At 61.5% G+C, this 18805-nt stretch overlaps 3 protein-coding genes across 4 annotated transcripts in view; all 3 read left to right on the forward strand.

The window, feature by feature from the left end:
- Positions 1–53: 53 nt before the first annotated feature.
- On the forward strand, positions 54–11715 carry CHLRE_05g234665v5 (uncharacterized protein). Its single transcript, XM_043062227.1, has 17 exons — positions 54–677; positions 1037–1148; positions 1537–1619; positions 2051–2113; positions 2776–2897; positions 5006–5075; positions 5582–5680; positions 6016–6090; positions 6375–6494; positions 6738–6807; positions 7207–7391; positions 7833–8032; positions 8542–8686; positions 8985–9066; positions 9316–10187; positions 10425–10612; positions 10926–11715. The coding sequence occupies exons 1-17, from the start codon at positions 282–284 to the stop codon at positions 11113–11115; spliced, it is 3072 nt and encodes a 1023-aa protein (XP_042924790.1). The 5' UTR covers positions 54–281; the 3' UTR covers positions 11116–11715.
- Positions 11716–11773: 58 nt separating this feature from the next.
- CHLRE_05g234666v5 (uncharacterized protein) lies at positions 11774–14815 on the forward strand. Of its 2 annotated transcripts, none has more exons than XM_043062228.1 (10): positions 11774–11845; positions 11930–12007; positions 12141–12308; positions 12489–12638; positions 12813–12908; positions 13095–13149; positions 13269–13492; positions 13723–13838; positions 13978–14176; positions 14324–14815. In XM_043062228.1, exons 1-10 carry the CDS (start codon positions 11819–11821, stop codon positions 14459–14461), a joined length of 1251 nt encoding a protein of 416 aa, XP_042924792.1. In that variant the 5' UTR covers positions 11774–11818; the 3' UTR covers positions 14462–14815. The 2 variants fall into 2 exon arrangements, with proteins under 2 accessions (XP_042924792.1, XP_042924791.1); XM_043062229.1 differs by having other exon boundaries at positions 13269–13459.
- A 2838-nt stretch (positions 14816–17653) lies between these two features.
- The window catches only part of CHLRE_05g234667v5 (uncharacterized protein), a 6617-nt gene continuing 5465 nt past the window's right edge, over positions 17654–18805 (forward strand). The window contains exon 1 of the mRNA XM_043062230.1: positions 17654–18403. Coding sequence (XP_042924793.1) covers positions 18380–18403 — 24 coding nt within the window. The 5' untranslated portion in view covers positions 17654–18379. The remainder of the gene's footprint in view (positions 18404–18805) is intronic.

Below are 18805 nucleotides of genomic sequence, written 5' to 3' on the forward strand. Positions count from 1 at the left end.
CGGACGATTGGAACCGACGTATTCGCTGAGGCCCTCGCCTTGAACATTTCCACTTGTTTGAGCTTCAACATTAGCAGCCGCTTACTTCTAACCAACATTGCTTACACCAGGCTCCTGCGTGCCACCTGTTCGATCTTGACACACCTGCAATTCAGGGCTTTCGCAAGCTTTGGCAACGAATCACAGCTGCCAATTGCATGAGCAATCGATGCATTTAAATCTGTAACCGGTATAGCGGTGTAAGGGGCCCTCTAGGGGTCAGTCCAACAACGAAGCGAAACATGAGCGAAAACGCGCGGAGCAAACCGCGCGGGGAGCTGGCGGAGCTCAGCGCACAGCTCCAAAACCTGTGTACAGCGGGCAAGCGGTCGGACAAGGAGCTGCGTGCAGCCAAGAAGGATGTCTTCAAGAAGGTCATCAACTATATGACGCTGGGAATGGACATGTCGGCGCTATTCCCTATGATGACGTCGTGTGCAAACCTCAGCTCGGACGACCTGGTGCTGAAGAAGATGCTGTACCTCTACTTGACACACTACGCCACCCAGACCCCCGACCTCGCCCTCCTCACTATCAACCAGCTCCAGAAGGACAGCGCAGACCACGACCCCATGATTCGGGGTCTGGCGCTGCGTAGCTTGTGCAGCATGCGTGTGACGAACTTCTTGGAGTACGTGGTGAGCAGGCGGCTGCGCGCGAGGTGTCGGCTAGTTGAGAGAGGCGGGTCGAGCGTGCAACACCCGTGGGCACCTGTTCCGGGTCACCCAGGGGAACCTGCCATGGCAGTGACGTCCATATCGAGTCTAGATGTGCATCGCACGTGCACATTCGCACACACATACACAGCTGCGAGTATGTCGGCACCTGGGCATGGCGCCATCGGAAACCACCCCACCGCCCGTCGTTGACCAGCAGCTCAGTCGTCATGCGCACGCGCCTATTCCTCCCCTCCCCTCCCCCCGCTCCCCTCCCCCCGATCCATTCCCCCCGCTCCCGCCCCGCTCCTCACTCCTCCTCCCGCCCCGCCGCTGCGCAGGTGGCGCCAATCACGACGGGTCTGTCGGACCGGCACCCCTACGTGCGCCGCACTGCGGTCATGGGTGTGCTTAAGGTGTACCACATCGACCCCAACACGGTGGCGCAGCAGGGTGCGGCAGGGGCAGCCGAGGTGGCCAGGCTGGAGAGTGGAGGATGGGGGGCAGGGGCTGGGGGGTGGGGGGTCCACGCACTGGGGTCCACGCTGGATCTGGAAGCCGGGGTCCGGGTGGAAGGCGGGCGGCCGCAGCACCAACAGCAGCGGGGGCACGTGCAGCCGTGCGGCACGGCTGCAAAGGCGCAGGGTGGATGCGTCTTAAGGGAGTAATGGCGGTTCTAGCGGCTGGAATACAAGACGGGTACACGGAGCTTTCAGGGGAGGGGTTTTTGCGATGGCAGTTCGCACTGTGCACCTACCCACCTATCCACCGCATCATCACCTCTCCACTTCAACTTGCCACGCCACACCTGCCAAATCTGCTCGCCGCCCTCATTCCGCAGGCATGGTGGAGCGTGTCAAGCGGTTGCTGGGTACGGACACGGACGTGCAGGTCATCGCCAACTGCCTATCGGTGCTCATGCAGGTGAGGCGCCGCCAGCCTGCCCGCCCGCCGGCGGTCTGCATGCGTGCGTGTGCGGGGAAGGGCTGCTGCGGCGGACGCCTCGGGGTGTTCGCTGGTTTTGGTTGGTGCAGCACCGGGGTTGGAGCGAGCTTTTGGGTTGTTGATTGGTTACTCGTTGGCGTGTATGTCGTTGCCTGGATCTGCGGCAACTGCACAGTGTGCATCACTTTGGAAGCATTATATGGGCGTGCAGATACGCCAACGTCGCACCATGAGTGGGGCCGTTGCCCTGGACTCATGCATGCAAGCACACCCCTCCCTCCCTCCCTCCCCTGGGCGCTGCACTTACCCTGGTCCCACTGCCTAAACCTCGCACCCCCCCTATGTTGCTGCGTTGCCTGCATGCGCACACGCTCCTCTCACCCTCTCTCACCTATGTCGCTGCGCTGCAGCTGGAGCCTCCGGCCCGGCTGGCGGAGAAGGTGCTGGTGTACTCACTGCTGAACCGCATCAAGGTGTGTGCGTGTGTGTGTGTGTGTGTGGGGGTGGGGTCGTGTAGCGGTGGGGCCTTGGGGAATCGCGTTTGCGCGAGCGGTGGGCTTTGTTCCACCATGTTCAATTAGAAACACGAGACACGGACACGCGTGATAGGATATGTTGAGCCAAAACTGTGAGGGAACTTGTGTGGGCGGCGGTGTGGGATGGCCTTGGAGGCGGGGTGTGGGGTGTGGGGCAACAAAGGGGAGCTGGCATAGCAGCACGGGCGGCCTGGATACTGGGTGGCACAGATGGGAGCTGCCGCACAATTGCACAATGTCGTAAGAGCGTTCGGAAATGGTTGCAGCCGAGGGCCACACAGTCGACCACACCCAACTGTCGTGATACGACCTCTACCCCATTCTCCCTATATCAGGGGTTGGAATGACTCGCAAGTAATAGGCCCTGTTGGGCCGGCGCTTTTGGGGTCATTCTATAGTTTACGACGCCAACAATCCCACCCATACACCCGTACTCCGCACCCCCACGCCCCCTCCACGGCCCCTCCCCTCCCTCCTCCACCCCGCCCCCTCTGCTCTCCCCATTTCGCCACTCCACATAAACGGCTACTCCCCCCCCCCCCCCACGCCTGCTGTCTACTTCGCTACCCTTCTCTGTACCAATCCTTGCAACCCCCCAGGAGTTCAGCGACTGGGGCCAGTGCCAGGTGCTGGAGCTGGCCTCCTACTACACGCCCAGCTCGGAGGCGGAGGTGTACGACCTGCTCAACGCGCTGGAGGACCGCATGGGCCACGTCAACAGGTAGGCGGGTTTGTGTGTGTGTGCGTGTGTGTGTGTGTGTGTGTGTGTGTTTGTGTGTGTGCGTGTGTGTGTGTGTGTGTGTGTGTGTTAAAGAGCACAAGGAAAACGTTGCGCAAAGACAGTGTATGCGATGCAGCAAAGCGACGGTTTACGGATGTTACCTGAAGTTACCTCGCATACCTGCTGCGGTGAGCCGCCGGTCTTACCAACCGGAAATCGCGCAACCCCCGCTACTCTAACCTCGAGGGGGGATTAGTGTCCACACGCTCTCAAGGGTGCAAACCCATGCATGTGCTCACGGTACCGTGAGGCCCAGGCACTCCTACAATTCCTAGCTCCGCGTCGCTACTCCTGGCCGCTAAGTCCAAGCTCCCGCCCAATCCTCGATGAAATTCTCACCTACGAGCGAATAAGAAAACAACAGAGCTCAGGGCGGCAGCAGGGGAGTGTCACGAACAAGAACGAAGGAACATGTTAGCGCGGCGGCGCGCGACGAGCAAGAGTAAACACGCAGCCCAGTCCCAGCCCAATTAACTATACTAGGGGTTGCGCGATTCAGGAAAGAGACGGAGGGTGGGCGACCACGAGCAAGTAAACAGGCGGGGGACGGCATGGGCGCATGCATGACGGCAAATGCATGTGTGTGTGTGTGTGTGTGTGTGTGTGTGTGTTAAACAAAGAATCAAACGGAAGAATTCCGCCATACACGCGCGCGCAGTTACCAACAAATACCGACGCCGGTTACCGAGCTCCGCGTTTGTCGATGTTGCCCCAGTTGTCACTTTGAGTATACTTTGTCACCCGCATATGTTGCCTGGAACCCCCTACCCGTGTGTGTGTGTGTGGGGGGGGGTGTAAATTCCAGCCCAAACTAAACCAAACCAAGCCAAACTAGCGAAGAATAGGCAGAGGCGTTACTTGCGAGCGGTGATACCTATGGGAGGGGGCCGAGGCGTCGTGGAGCAGCAGGGCGAGCAGCGCCGGCGATTAATGTGGCCGCTCGGACTCGGTGGCGCGCACAACAGCACAGAACAGGCACGCGGAGACGACAAACGAAACCCACAACTACCAGGAAAGCAACCCCGACGCCAGGCAGGGAGCGTCGAGCCAGAGGCGTGACATGCGGTACAGGGAAAGGCCAAATCCGAAAGGGCAGGGCACAGCGAAAGGGCTGCAGCGTGTCGGCGGTAGGATAAGGAAGGAATAACACAGACAAGACTACACACAAGCCCACGCGGCGAAAAGGGCAGGGTGGGCGTACGGCAGGGGTTAAGGGCAAGGGCCGCGCGGCTAGTGGAAAGGGGATGGGGGCGGGCAGTGGGCGGGCCGCATGCGGCTCCACACAAGCACTGCCAGCCTGGGTGCCCCGCACGCATAGGGGGCACCCAGATGCAGGGACGGTCAAACGGGGGCAGGCGCGGGGCGGGTAGGCGGCAAGCACAGGCAGGCGACACGGCGGGATTTCAGGGGTTGTCAGGGTGTACTCTCGAGGTGGTGGTGGGCGGGGGGGTAAAGTATTGCTAAGGGGCTAGGGCAGCCCGGAAGCAGGTGGAGGGGCAGGCGGTGGCGCGCCACGAAGGTAGACATGGAGCCGGGCGAGGAGGTCGATGGGTGGATGGGGCTGGATAGGGACGGCTCAGCACCACGCCTAGTACAAGTAGCTTGCCTCACCATTGCTTCAATGTAACTTCCTCAGCTGCCTTTGGGTGCGTGAAACAGGTGGGGCGTAACTTGCTCAGCTGTCTTTAAGTGCCTGAAACAAGTGGGTCCCACATGTTTCACGCACTCAAAGGCAGCTGTTAGTTAGATGAGAGTTTAGCATTAGCAGAAGTTACATTGAAGCAATGGTGACGCAAGCTAATTGTGTTAGGCATGGTGCGGGGTGTGTGATGAAACAGGGAGGGGGAAGCTGGTTGGCGAACGACGGGGCGGCCGGCGGTGAAGTTGGGGGCGTGGTCGCGAGGGTGTGGACTTGGTGTTGTCGTGGCGGCCGGCAGCATGCCGGCCGGTGTCTCAATATGTGGTGTGAGCCACGAGAGGCACACACTTGCAGGAAAGTTCTACGGGCGCGGGTCCTGAAGCTGCCTCCCTCTCCCACCCCCTGACAGTGCGGTGGTGCTGGCCACCATCCGCGTCTTCCTGCGCCTCACCATCAACATGACGGCCACACACCAGCAGGTGGGACAGGCGGCTGCGCAACAGGCGGGATGAGGGCGGCATTAGGCGCAGTCAGGGCACGGTGCTGGGGCCGGTACTCCCGCTACGCGCTGCCCCCCCCTCCCCCCCCCCCCCGTCCATGAACGTCTACTCCCCACCTCTACCTAGCTGCGTCATCCCTCCTCGTCCATGCCCTGCTGTCGCTGCCACTGCCGCTGCCACCATGGGGAGAGGGGCTGTGTGGAAGCGGGGCAAGCAGGTCCTGTGTAGACGCGGCTGCGCATAAGGCCAAAGCCTAGTGCTAGGAAATAGCCGGTGCAGCAATGCGGTGGTCGCGCTAGCATGCGTCAAAGGTGTCACTCCCCCCCACCCCTGAGGCCCTGACGCCCTCCCCGCTTGTCTTCTCCTCGTCCCGCTGCCGCTACTGCCGCTGCCGCTGCCACTTATGCCACTGATGCCACTGATGCCACGACCGCCACTGCTGCTGCTGCTGCCTCTGCCTCTGCCGCCGCGGACTCCGCCTGCAGGTGCTGGAGCGCATCCGCGAGCCGCTCAAGACGCTGATCAGCCGGGAGGACGCGCCCACCGTGTACGCAGCGCTGTGCCACGTGCTGCTGCTAGCGCAGGTGCGGGCGGCGGGGTGGGCGTGGGTGAAATTCGGGGGGTAGGGGGCGGGAGAGGTAGCCGTTCATGCAAACGGTGTGTATCAAAGATGGTAGTGGGGGCAGGCTGGGCGGGGGCTGGGGTGGACGTGGAGACGGTTGATGGCAGGGCGGGGGGGGGGTACATCCGTGATTGTTTGTGAAGGCGTAGCCAGGAACTGTTGTGTAGCAGGCGGGGGAGGGGACAAAGTGTCAAGGCAAAGGGGGGTCTGAAACGGACTGCCGGTCTTGTGCCCAGCCGGACCCATATTGCCCGCCTGATGACTGCGGCAACCCCCCTCGGCCCTCTCCTCTCACAGCGCGCGCCCATGATCTTCGAGGGCGACTGCATCGCGTTCTTCTGCCGCACCCACGACCCCTGGTTCGTGAAGAAGGTGAGCCGCATGCGAGGCGGGAGGCTGCCCTTGCGCCCGAGTGTCAGTGAGGGGCTGCCGCTCCCGCATCCCCACAAGCAGCGCCAGCAGCCCTTCCGCCCAACCTTGCACCATCCCCAAGCTCCCCGAAACCGCCTCGCCGCAAATGACTCCCACCAATCCCCGACTGAGTAATGCCCCACTTCCACCGCCACGTCCACCTATTAAACACCTTGAGCCCCTGTCCAACCCCACATGCCCCACTTCCACGTGCCTCACCTCCCCCCCCCCCCCCCCACACACAGGTGAAGCTGGAGATCCTGACCGCCATCGCCTCCTCCAACAACGTGTACGACATCGTCACGGAGCTCACCGAGTACGCCCGGGACATATCGCCCACCATGGCGCGGGAGGCCGTGCGCGCGGTGGGTGCAGGGCCAGGCCGTGTCGTGGCGTGTCGTGTATGGGGTGTCGTGTATGGGTGCCGGGCCGGCACAGCTGGTGATGCCGGTTCTTGCTGGTCAGGCGGGGAACGGGCGGGTGTTAGCCCTGGCCTACTTCCATGCCCATGCAACCCACATGGCCACGTCCTCCCCACCTCCTTCCCACCATCTCCCCCGCTCATCAACCTCCTCGCACACCCGCCTCCTCCCCGCCCCCGCTGCCAGGTGGGCCGCATCGCGCTGGCGGTGCCGGACTCGGGCGGCATCATCGAGCGCCTGCTCATGTTCCTGGACGGTGAGGAACGCAGAGGCCGTGTGTGTGTATGTGTGTGTGTGTGTGGGGGGGGGGGTGTGAATACCAGCCCAAACTAAACCAAACCCAATGCAATAGGGGGGTTCCATGTATGTTAAATAAGTCGAGAAGACGGGGCGGGGGTTTGCAAGGATGTTTGGAAAAGGGGGGCTGTTAGGGTTTTGCCATTCAGGGTGGGGGGTTTAGGGTTCAGCCATTCGATGTGTGTGTATGTGTGTGTGTGGGTGAATGGGTGTGGGGCGAAGGCAGGCTTGCACACGCGGCTCCTTGTACACCTTCACGCCAGCATCCGCCCCTGCAACCGGCACTCGCGCAACAAACTTGGCATAGCACAAACGCACATATAAGAAAAACACAAGCCAAATTTCTCATGGCACGCAGGTGGCTCGGAGCACCTGATTGCGGAGGCGCTGGTGGCGCTGAAGGACGTGCTGCGGCGCTATCCGGACGTGGCGGCGGTGTGTGTGGGCGGACTGGGCGAGCTGGGCGTGCACGGAGCCATCGAGGAGCCGGCGGCGCGGGCCGCCTACGTGTGGATCCTGGGGCAGTTCGGCACGCTGGTGCCGGTGAGTGGGGTTCGTTGTGTTCACCAGTCCCCTGAGGGGCGGGGGCGGGGGCGGGGGCGGGGGCGGCGTGCATGGAGTTCTGTGACAACGGAATCAAACAAGCAGAAGTTCAGGAAAGAAGGTTGGAGTGCAGAAGTGGACCGGGAGTGGCAGGGGAATAGACGAAGCGGTGAAGATAGGTGCAGGGCTGGTGGTGGCTTCGTAGTAGGGAGGCGTGGTTGGTGGGCCGAGCATACATCGGCACGATATGTTTTGCGCTCTGGGGTCCGCCATCACAAACCATGGAAGCCTGGCCAGGCCTCCCACCCCTGGCTTGGTAAAATTCAATGTGGGCTGGTACTTACAGTCCCCCCTAACGGCATAGCCGCAACGTCTCCCCCCGCCCCACTTCGTAAACTTAATGCGTGTAACCTCTCCTCGCACCCACGCCTCCGGCGCCAGGACGCGCCCTACCTGCTGGAGGCCTTTGCCGACACCTTCGCCGCCGAGGAGCCGCCGGTGCGCCTGGCGCTGCTGTCCGCCGCCGCCGGGCTGTTCTTCCGCCGCCCGCCCGAGGCCAAGCCGCTGCTGGGCGCCGTGCTGGCGGCGGGCGCGGCGGACGCGGACGTGGAGGTGCGCGACCGGGCGCTGCTGTACTACAGGTGAGAGATGGGGGATAACGTTGAACCAATCCCGTAAGGAAACAGTCGCGCTGCAAGGAGAAACTGCAGCCGCATATGCGAGCTGTGGTACATCACCACAAGTAGTCGAGAGCTGGGGGAGGGGGCGAGGCGGGGCGGAGGAGGGTTGCAGAGATGGTTGGAAAAGCGGTAGGGCGGCGGGGCGGGGAGGTGGGTGACGGGGCAGGCAGGGGGGCGGATGGGGAAGGGGAACGGGTGATCTGCCCAAGCCATTGAATTGGGCCGTAGGTCCTTTCATCATCATCAGACGCGGGGGCGGGGGCATGCACTTGAGTCAACAGGGCGGGTGCCTGCACCCTTCCCAATAAGACAGGGGTATTGCCGTACTGGGTACGGCAAATAGCAATGCCACTCACTATAACTTCAACCGCAACGCTGCGCCAATTTTAGGCCGACTTCGCCCATCTGGCCGCATTCGTGCCTGAAACCGCCGTACTGCCCGCCCACCCACCTTGCACCCACCACTCTAGGCTGCTGCGTGCCGACGCGGCCGCCGCAGAGCGCGTCATCGCGCCGCCGCTGATGACCGTGCCCTGGTTCAGCGAGACTCTCAGCGGCGAGGCCAAGGACGCCATCTTCGCCGACTTCAACTCGCTGTCGGTGGTGTTCCAAAAGGTAGGGCGGCAGGGGCTGGTGAAAGCAGGGGCTGGTGAGGGAGGGGCGCGGCGTCAGAGGGGCGGCAGGCGGGGGCGACTGGGCTGGGGAGCGGCGGCGCATGGGTCGGTCCTTGGGCGCCTGCGCTGGCGTGTGGAGGTGCAGGAGCGACCTGTATGTGTGTGTGCGCCTGAACCTGCCCTGCCGCTCAATGAAGGCGGCTGCTTACCCACAGCTTCTGCTGATTACCTCGTCCTGCCCACCAAGCATGCCCTCCCTTCCTCCCCTCCTGCCTCCTGCCTCCTGCCCTGCCCTGCAGCCGGCCGCCGCCTTCATTGAGCGGCAGGCCTACCACTCACTGGAGGCGGAGCCGGAGCCGCCCGTGGTCGCGCCCGCCACAGGTGCGGGCACACGGCGGCGGCACGCACCTGTGCCCATTTGCCCGCTTGCAACACGCTCCTACGTAGCTTAAATACCCCACGCGGACACACCATATCGTAATCGACGCTACTTGCCACTGGCCCAACCAACACCAAACCCGGTGTCCTCCTCCTTTCTGCCCTGCCTCCCCTGTCTCCCTGCTATGCTACTGTACCTGCCTACGCCTTCACTTCTTGATTAATCACGAATGTAACCTCCCCATGCCCCAGACCTGCTGGCTATGGAGGCTCCGGAGCTGCTGGGAGCGGACCGCGCCACCAACCTGCTGGCGGACACGGATGGAACCGACCTCATGGGAGGAGGGCCCACAGGCGACGGCTCGGGCTCAGGGCCCGGAGGCGGCGGCGGGCCGGCAGACCTGTTGGACCTGGACATCAGCGGGCTGGGGCTGGGCGGCGGCCCGTCGGGGCCGTCGGGCTCAGCAGCAGCGGGGCTGGGTGGGCTGGGAGGAGGAGGAGGAGGAGGAGGAGGAGGAGGCATGGGTGGCGGCATGGGTGGCTATGGAGGGCCAGGAGGCCCGGGCGGGATGATGGGGCCGCAGGGCGGGTATGGCATGGGGCCGGGGCCGGGGCAGGCGGGTGGGCAGGCCGGCGGCTTCGCGCCGCCAACGCCGACCCTGGCGCCGACGCATGGGGGTTCGCCGTTGGACCTGCTGGGCGGCTTCGGGCCTGGGACCATGGGGCCGCAGCCGCCACAGCAGCACCAGCAGCAGCGGCCGCCGCCGCCGCACCAGCAGCAGCAGCAGCCAATGCCGCCTCAGGGCATGATGGGCGCGCCGCCAGGGCACATGCAGCAGCAGCAGCCGGGCATGATGATGGGTGGGGGGCCAGGCGGCATGGCGCCGCCCCTAGGCCAAGGTCTGGGAGGGCCCGGCGGCATGCCTGGCATGCAGTCGCCTCAGCAGCAGCCTCCACAGCCGCGGGGGCCACCGCCCATGCAGCCGCAAGCGCCGCAGCCCGGGCCGCCGGGGTCCGTGCGCGGCCCCGGTGGTGGTGGTCTGGGTGGGGACCTGCTCGGGTTGGACGGCTTGGGGGGTGCGCCCGCGGCCGCCGCCCCGCAGGAGCTGGTCCTCAACCCCAAGGTGAGCGCACGGTCTGGTGCACGGCGGCCCAACGGCATGCAACATGTGCAACTGCAACTCCAACGGCCTCATGTATGCCCTGGGGCATACGGTATTCCGCGCTCGTTTCCATCAGCCCTAGTGAACCAGGCTCCTGCTCTGCCCAACCCACCAAGGCCTGTCCATCACCGCCATCTCTAACTCGTGAACCCACCCCACTTCCCCCTCTCCACGCCACCCCCAACACCAACCCCGTAGGCGCGCGTGTCGCCCGGCGAGTTCCAGGCGGAGTGGAAGCGGTTGCCGTCCGCGCACAGCTCCAGTCTGTCTGTGAGCTCCGCCAACGTGGCCGCCATCACCGCCAACAACCACCGCGACTTCACCACCCACATGACGCAGGCCTACATCCACACCATCGCAAGCGGAGGCCAGTCGCCCAACTTCAGGTGCGGCACGGGGCGCAACGCGGTGCCTCACCTGCACGCGCACATGTAACATGAAGACACACACACGCACAGCTGGAGCGCCGCCGCTCAGCAACACGCACTAGCCACCTGCCGCCAGTCCTATCCAGGGCGCAAACCTGCTCCTGTGTTCCACCTATCCTATCTTGCTCCTGCCGTCCTCTCGCCCCACCTCTCGCCCCCCACATCCCACGATTGGTTAAAAGCTTACCCCCGCATCCCACACACACACACACACACACACACACACACACACACACACACGCACACACACACACACACACACATCACGCAGGTATTACTTCTACGGCCAGACGCTGAGCGGCACCCTGTTCCTGGTGGAGATGCTGCTGCGGGCCGACACCAGCGGAGGAGGCGGAGGCAGCGCGGCCACAACCGTGAAGACCGCCAGCCCCGACCCGGGCCAGCTGGCGGCGTTTGTGGAGCTGTGGAGCAACTGCCTGGCCGGGTTCATGCTGGCGTGATAGATGATGGAGGAGGGGGTGTCAGCAGGGGGCGGTAGGGACGAGGGTGAGGGCCGGGGCGGTGGAGGTGTTGGCAGGGCGTGGCAGCGGGGCAGCTGTAGTTCTTGTGTCGGGCGGGGTGTTGGTGTTGCTGATGACCGGTACGTGGCACGGCGTGGCGTGGCGCCAGCGTCCCTCACGCTGCTATGTCCGGGAGATGAGGTAGACGCTTGCGGCCTCAGACTAGAGACGTGGCTTTTCCCATGCGAAGGAAACCACATATCGTGTCCTCATACGTTGGGAATACATACGGTAGGCACAGAAATGTCAGGGCCCCTCCTGCAAGTGAAGACGTGTTTGGTGTGGTGGGTCTAGGACTCCTTTCGGGGGCCGTTGAGGGGGTATCTGCTGGTTGCAGAATGGGTTGTGGAGCGCTAGTATCAGAGCATTGGTTATCAGATGCGATAAGCGTCAGGCATGAAGTGTCTTGGGCACGCATAGCAGCCCCGTGGGAGCATGTGCAAACCGCTTTTGATCGGGCCATGGATTTGCAGCTGTGCGCTGACCGCATCTTTCGACCAGCCCGACCATTTCAGAGCAAACAATAAGTACGATTTGCGCTCACGTGCATGAATTGCGACAAAGAGCTTTTGCTTACATCATTCTTGATAACCAACCCACAACTGCGGCAAACCTCGACGGCCAGGCCTCAAGGCAAAGGACTATGTCAAACGAACCCGTGCCTGAATGGGTAAGATTGAACTATGAATGAAGCCTGGGTGGGTCGCTGGTAAAGTTGCCCATTCATACCGGGTTTTGCATTTTCTTCCCACAGGTTTCTAATTTCATGCTTTCACGCGAGGACTTTGAATACATACAGTCACAGCCTGAGCTTATGGACCCGCTCGGTTGGGTGAGTGTCGCCGGCGACACTCGACAACCCCCGCCCACGCACGCCCGGGCACCCTCGCCCATGTTGGCCCTGGACACCCCTGAGACGAAGACCCAGTTGCCCCCCTTCTGATCTTTATCCTGCCACACCACAGTTGCACCTTGATCTGACGCCGAAGGGCGATAAGGGGTGGGTCCGCCACTTCAACGGCCAGCTGCGGCCGCTGACGGCGCAAGGGCTGTCCGCGGGCGCCGAGGAGCAGGGGCACAAAAAGGCGATAGGCAAGGTCCACATGCTCCTCACAAACTGCCCCCTGATCAAGGTGGGGTGCTCTGGATTCTGGGTAGGACAAGAAAAAGTCCTGTCAATGCTACCTGACACCTTTCCCTGTCCTGCTTCACGTGTCTGTTTTTAGCATACGTGTAGTGTGTGACTGCTGTTCCCAAACCAAGTAGCGCTTTTCTTGCCATGCACCGTTGCTACGTTTGCAATTTCTAAACAGGTGGACCGCCTCCACAACGGTGGCAGCTTCGGGCGCCGCACGATGGTCCGCGGGTTGTTTGACGTGGACGTCACGGCCTTCGTGACCACATACAAGGGCCGCGTGCTGGGCTACCATGACTGGACCGGCGAGGAGGGCGAGGCACTGCAGGCGCGTGTGTGCGTGTGCGTGTGCGTTTGCGTGTTCAATCATGGCCAAATTCCAGCACAGGGTGGGGACTTTGCAGCGCCAACATGGATGGGACAGGGGCGCTTTACATGCTGTTTCGTGCGGCCAGTGGCGCCTGCGCAACGTGTGCGCGGGCCGTGTGCTACTGAACAGCAGGTCGATATGATGCGAGAGCTAGCGGCGTGGCTGCAGAATCAAGGTTGGAAAGCGCTGGATGTGGAGTACGGCACGCACTACAAGAACTGCATTAACGTGAGTAGTGCAGGGGCCATGCAACCTTCAGCTTTGCTTGGGTACACGACTGGGGATTGACGTTGCGGATGTGTGGCATAGGCTCCGTGTGCTGCATTGGACTGGATGGGCTAATCACGGTTTCAACATTGCCCATGGATTGTCACGTGAGGGCAACCGCCATGCACATTGACTCAATAAACGCAGATGACGGTGGACGGGGTGGAAGTGGACATCAAGCTAGCCCCCAACATGGCACGGGGTACGGCCGTCTTGGGGACCGTATGCATGTGCTGGCTCGTAAACGAAACGCAGATGGCCTAACACGGGTCAAGATACCGTACGGAACCGCGTTGTTCCCCACCCACTTCCCTCGCGCAGGCAGCCAGGCCAGTGACCGTGGCAAGGTGCAGCGCAAAATACTCATGAAACAGGTTCTGGGCAGCGGCGGCGGTGCAGGGGAGGAGCGCCCGCAGGCAGAGCCGGCGCGGGAGGCGGGACTGTCGGAGGCGCTGACGGCTGTGGTGAAGGACACCTCGGACCGAGTCAAGTCCGTGGCGCGGCTGGTCAAGGTGCTTGCGTGCGGGCACGGCGTCGACGCCAGAGTTCAGTGTGCCGCCGGAAATGGCAGGGGAGCATATGTGCGCATGATGGGGGCTACCGGGCTAAAAGTGAAAGCCTGCAGGTCGACTCGCCTGGCAGACTTGCAATTCCGGCACATGCATGGTCGTGACACGCAGTCAAGCCGTACAACGATGGCATTTTTGCATTACCCTCTCGTACATCTGCAGCCTTCATCCTGGCCTTCCCTCCATCCTTTTCTCGTTTGCTGCAGTGCTGGTACAAATACTCGCTAAAAGACAAGATCCCGCACGTGCCCAGCGTGCTGCTGGAGGTGCTGACGCTGGCGGCGGCGCAGCGCGAAGGGCTCTGGTACCCCGTGAAGAACAAGTGCGTGGGCGCTTGCTGCGCATGTTGGATGGGGTCATAAAACCCGCACACCTTCATGTCACCATGCACCATGTATCTCACGCATCATACCGTATCTCACGCGTCCCCTCGCACACTTCATTGAACACTGCATGTTCAGCCGCACGGCAGAGGTGGAGTTGTTCCTGGCGGCTCTGACACTGCTGGACGCGGCCGTGACCAGCAAGGAGGTGGTGGTGCTGGAGGCGGGGCCGGTGTGGGGCTACAGTCGGGCGCAAGCGGAGAGCTGTCGGCACACGTGGCAGGACGATACCGTGGTGGTGCTGCACCCCATCGACCCAACCTGCAACCTGGCGCGGGTGAGGCAAACGACTGCATAGATTTTGAAGATTTTCTCGGGCGCTTGATCACATAACTGGGCACCTGAACCGTCCAGACGGACCTGCTCACGGGCTGTGCAACAGAGTGTGCGTAACACACGAACAACCCCCACCCAACAAGCACAGGCCCAGCCCGACCGCGAGGTGGACTGGCCGATGATGGCATGGGAGGCGCGCGAGCTGCGACAGGTGGTGAGGAAGGACAGCATGTGGACGCTACTGAACGAGAGCTCGCTGGCGCCCGCCATCCGGGCGCTGCGGTGACGACGGGAAGCGAGTCGTGCGCCGCACGCAGATGACGGGGGCCTGGCTTTGCAGCAAATTGCAACGAAGGGGGATCAGGAGCCCCAGTTGACCCCGGAAGAGTGTTGATGGGTGCTTCTGTACCGTAGTAAGCTGGTGCGCCGTGTTTGGTATGAGGGGTTGGCCATGGGGGTTGGCACCCGGGGTGACCTGGCACAACTGTCGCGCCCGTACGTGTGTACACAGACATGGGGTTTGTGTCTCTGTTACCTACACAAGCACACAAGGCAAATGCGTTTACGCAGCCCTGCTCAACGTACTGTGTGGCTTAGCTCCAGACTCCGGCCGGAGATGTCGCTATTCCCGTCGTAGGAGTTGATCAGACTCTCAAATATTACAACGAGACTAGGCTTGGTCTGTAATACGGGGCGCACGTTCGGGACGAGAGCCAAAAGACGAGCTGGTGGCTCTCTCCCACGCACTTGGCCTCGAGACGTCGCTGCCTCCATGCAGTACGACGCTCTTATCCAAACAGATCTTTCTATAGTCCGCGCATACAAGCGTGACTCCAAATCATGCAGGACGTAAATCTTATTGTCTTGTCTGCACGCTAATGATAAAGAGGAAATGCAAAGACCGGACCCAATGGTCGGTGTGACACGGCACGCACGCTCACACGCCAGGACACGACAGCTGTCGCGCCCGTACGTGTGTACACAGACATTCCACGTGCCTACGCGGGACTCCCCCCCCAGTCAACAGCGTATTGGAAAGACGCCGAGACTGCTATAAGTAGGCGCTAAGTTGAAAAACACGCATAAAGATCGCACTTAAAAGATGGAAACACTCACAACCGGACCGCCAGTGGTGCGCACAAAGGCACTCCGCGCCATCACAGATGCAAAGATCACAATCCACACACAAGTGCCACACGGAATCACCACCAACTTCTGCTCCCGCTGCATCGAGCGCAACCACTTCAGGCGCGCCGAATCAGCCTGCGTGACATACTCCCAAGGCAACTTGGCAGCTACACACACACTCGAATGCTTGCTAGCCGCCGGCAGGGCAACATCTGCCATCTCCGGGGATACATCTAGTAAAGCCACACCATTAAACACACCATCAGACTTGGCCTTCTCAAAGCTCTTCTCCTCAACACATCGCACATCCTCCTTCTCCATGCTAAACCTCACCCGACAACCGTTGCTACGAAGCACTTCCACTACCTCATCACTGCACTTCCACGGCACAAACACGCTTCCACACAGATCCAGCGGAATGACCTCGCACAATTGCTCCACCTCAGACGCCGTCATGGGCTGGGCACGCACCCGTCCAGTGCGCGCCGCACAGGCCAGCCGCTCCGCCTTCTCAGCCATGTGCTCGCCCGGCATGGACGCGCAGAGAGCTCCACGCGCATGCTCCACGTTGGTCAGGTCTCCCAGCTCGCCCACACTTGCAGCGGCAGCTGCGTGCTTGGTAGGCTTGGCGGTGGTAATCCTGTTGCGGAGCTCAGGCAGCGACAGCATCTCCGACACACCATCCTCATACTCGACAGTGAAATAGTGAGCACGCCCGCGCCTTCCCGCGTAACTGGCGACGCCCAGTTGCCGTTTTGACCTCCTGTTCCTGCCCTTCCCTTCACGCATGACAGTAGCTCCCACCAGTTTGCGCAGATGCATGGGCGGTTGCAGTGAGCGTGGTGCAGGTGTTGGGCCCTTGGCATCTACTTCCTCGGGAGTGACACCCTTCTTAGTGCAGTTAGGACAAACCCAGGTTCCCTCCGGGATCTCCTTCACAGGTGGCTTCAAGCAGTACGTATGCCATCCCGTGCCGCACGCGTCACAAAGCAGCATCCACTCTTCCCCGTCCGGGAACTTGCATACCTCACAGTGGTGCGTGGGGGCCGGCCGCGCCAGCCGCGGGTCCACAACCTGGTCCGCTATCGGCAGATGGCAGGGCGCGCAGTGCGACACATGCGCTGTAATAGTCGTGCCACACTTACCCTCCAGCACCAGCACGCCTGAGGGACGCGCCTCAATGACACGATAAATGTCCGGCCGCGCTGTCGCCTCTAAGCTAGTGCGAGCTGTGGTGTTCCTGTAGTACACGTAGTCACCTACTTCAAACCTACGTAGTACCGGGGACATGCCTCCAGTGCGCAACGCAGCGTAACGAAGCTTGTCGCGGTGCTGAGCCGTCAGCAAGTTACCGCCTGCGATTGTCATATTGCGCTTAACAGCAGTTCCACGTTGCATGATAGAACGAGCGGCCGCTTCAGGGTCGTCGAGGTTAACTTCTTCGGCAAAACGCTCTTTGATTGCCGGTGGAATGACTGGGTCCACGGCATGTAAGATAGAATATGGGCTGACTTTAGTGGAAGAATGCACAGAGCAGTTGTAACCGAGCATGATGTAAGGCAGAAACTTGTCCCATTGCTCACTGCCGGTATTGCTGTGTGCTATCTTACGCAGAGACCGCTTGCATACCTGCACAGAGCGCTCAGCCAAGCCGTTCGCTTGCGGATGATCTGCTGAGGTCTGGCGGTGATCAATAAGCGATTCCTGCAAGAGAGAGGCAAACTCCCCCTTCCACTCACTGCCCTGGTCCGTTACCACCTCGGCGCACGCACCGTACAGTCCCAGCACGTGCTGCCGGAAGGCAAACGAAGTACAGGATGCCTCCTTATCAGTCAGGGGCACTAAAATGACGTACTTGCTGAAATGCTCAATGCAAATCATCACGTACCGATGGCCACGCTGTGTGGGCTGGAAAGGTCCGCACAGGTCCACGCCCCAGCGATAGAACAGACCCCCGATTGGCAAGGGCGTTAGCTGTGGATTGCGTGACCCAAAGGTAGCGTTCACCCTGCTGCAGGCCTCACAGTGCTTGAGCACTGTCTCCACATCGTTTGAGATTTGCGGCCACCAATACGAATTGAGCAATAACGCCTGTGTGCGACGCATACCGAAGTGCCCGGTATCCTCATGCGTCTTCTTCACTATTGCTAGGCGCTCAGGCGGCGGCGGCACTTTCCTGGTACGGCCGTCCAACCCCATGAGAATTAGATCACCACCTTGCATGCGGTAGCGCTCTGCGCGTCGTGCTGCGCGGCGCCGCTCTAGTGGCGATGTGCCCTCGCGGTGAGTGCCGTTGCGCAACAAATGCATGGTAGCGTCATCATCCCAAATGTCCTTAGTTGAATCGCCCGTCTTGCGAGACTCTGGGTCTAGGCCCTCAGTGGCCAATGCCGCTAACGGGCAAGTAGGCCATGCCGCGGACACAAAGGCGGCGGCAAGCCCGCCTGTGGGTGCACTCACGGCTACATGGGAGCATAGCACCGTGCCCGTGTTGCTTGTTTTAGGCACGTCATCTGCAAGTGCTCTGGCTGCGGCAATGCTGCCTGAAAGCCAGCTGAGATCTGGAACTGTCGCAAGTAAGCTCAGGCGTTCGGCTTCGCTCATGCCGCCCACGGCGGTGGCGTTGGGGTTCAGCCCTAAAATACGCTCACACTCATCTGCCGTGGGGGTCTCATACACTTTGGTCACAGTGTTGTACAGCGGAGAAATGGCGCCATGAGTTGCGCTCTTCACTTGCTTGCCTAACGCGCCAGGGAGTAGAGCGCGTACAGGCTGCCCTTTGGTACTGCACGGGTAGTATGGAGCCCGGAGTTCCTTCCCTAAAGTTGGCGCGCGGTGATCAGGGTTGAGGAGTTGCTGTAGGTCCCTACCAACGGGCCTCAGCGCCACGTTACTCATATGCCTCAGAGCTGCTGGATCTGACACGTTTGTCCATAGCTTGCAGAGCTGGTGTGCACAGGATCCATACCTAGCAGCGTCCGTGAGAACGGGTTCTCCTAATGCCTCACACAAGGCGGCATCGCGTGGGCGCTGCTCGTCGGCAGCTGTGGGCGTTGAAGGGACTGCGCAACCCAGGATGAACGCGGCTGGCCTCTCCTGTGTAAGTGGGCTCAGCAACTCGCGCACCCGTAGCATGGTGCTGGGTGTTGTGGCGTCCCGTTCGTTCCAAAAACCCATCACGAGCCATTGCTCTCCCGCTACGGTGGAGGCAATTCGCAAGTCATTCTCCGTAAGGTTGGCTGGGTCGCGGGGTACTAGCAGCATTGCGTCTTTCCAAGCCTCTGGCGGGAAGAGACTGGGGTACGTTGCGCTTAGGTGTTCCAACCGCTTCACTGCAGCCCTTCGCGCGTTCAGGCGCGGGTCTGAGTAGAAATACTTGTTGACCCTGACTCCGTTCAAGAGACAGGCTTCTAACCCGACGCAAAGCCCTCCCGTGGGCTCGTATAGCGTCACACCCTGCCGCAGTGCTGCTGTAAAGAATTCAGCACCTTGCTTGGCCGCA

Source organism: Chlamydomonas reinhardtii, chromosome 5, assembly GCF_000002595.2.
Source record: "Chlamydomonas reinhardtii strain CC-503 cw92 mt+ chromosome 5, whole genome shotgun sequence".
In the NCBI taxonomy this organism is placed as follows: Eukaryota; Viridiplantae; Chlorophyta; class Chlorophyceae; order Chlamydomonadales; family Chlamydomonadaceae; genus Chlamydomonas; species Chlamydomonas reinhardtii.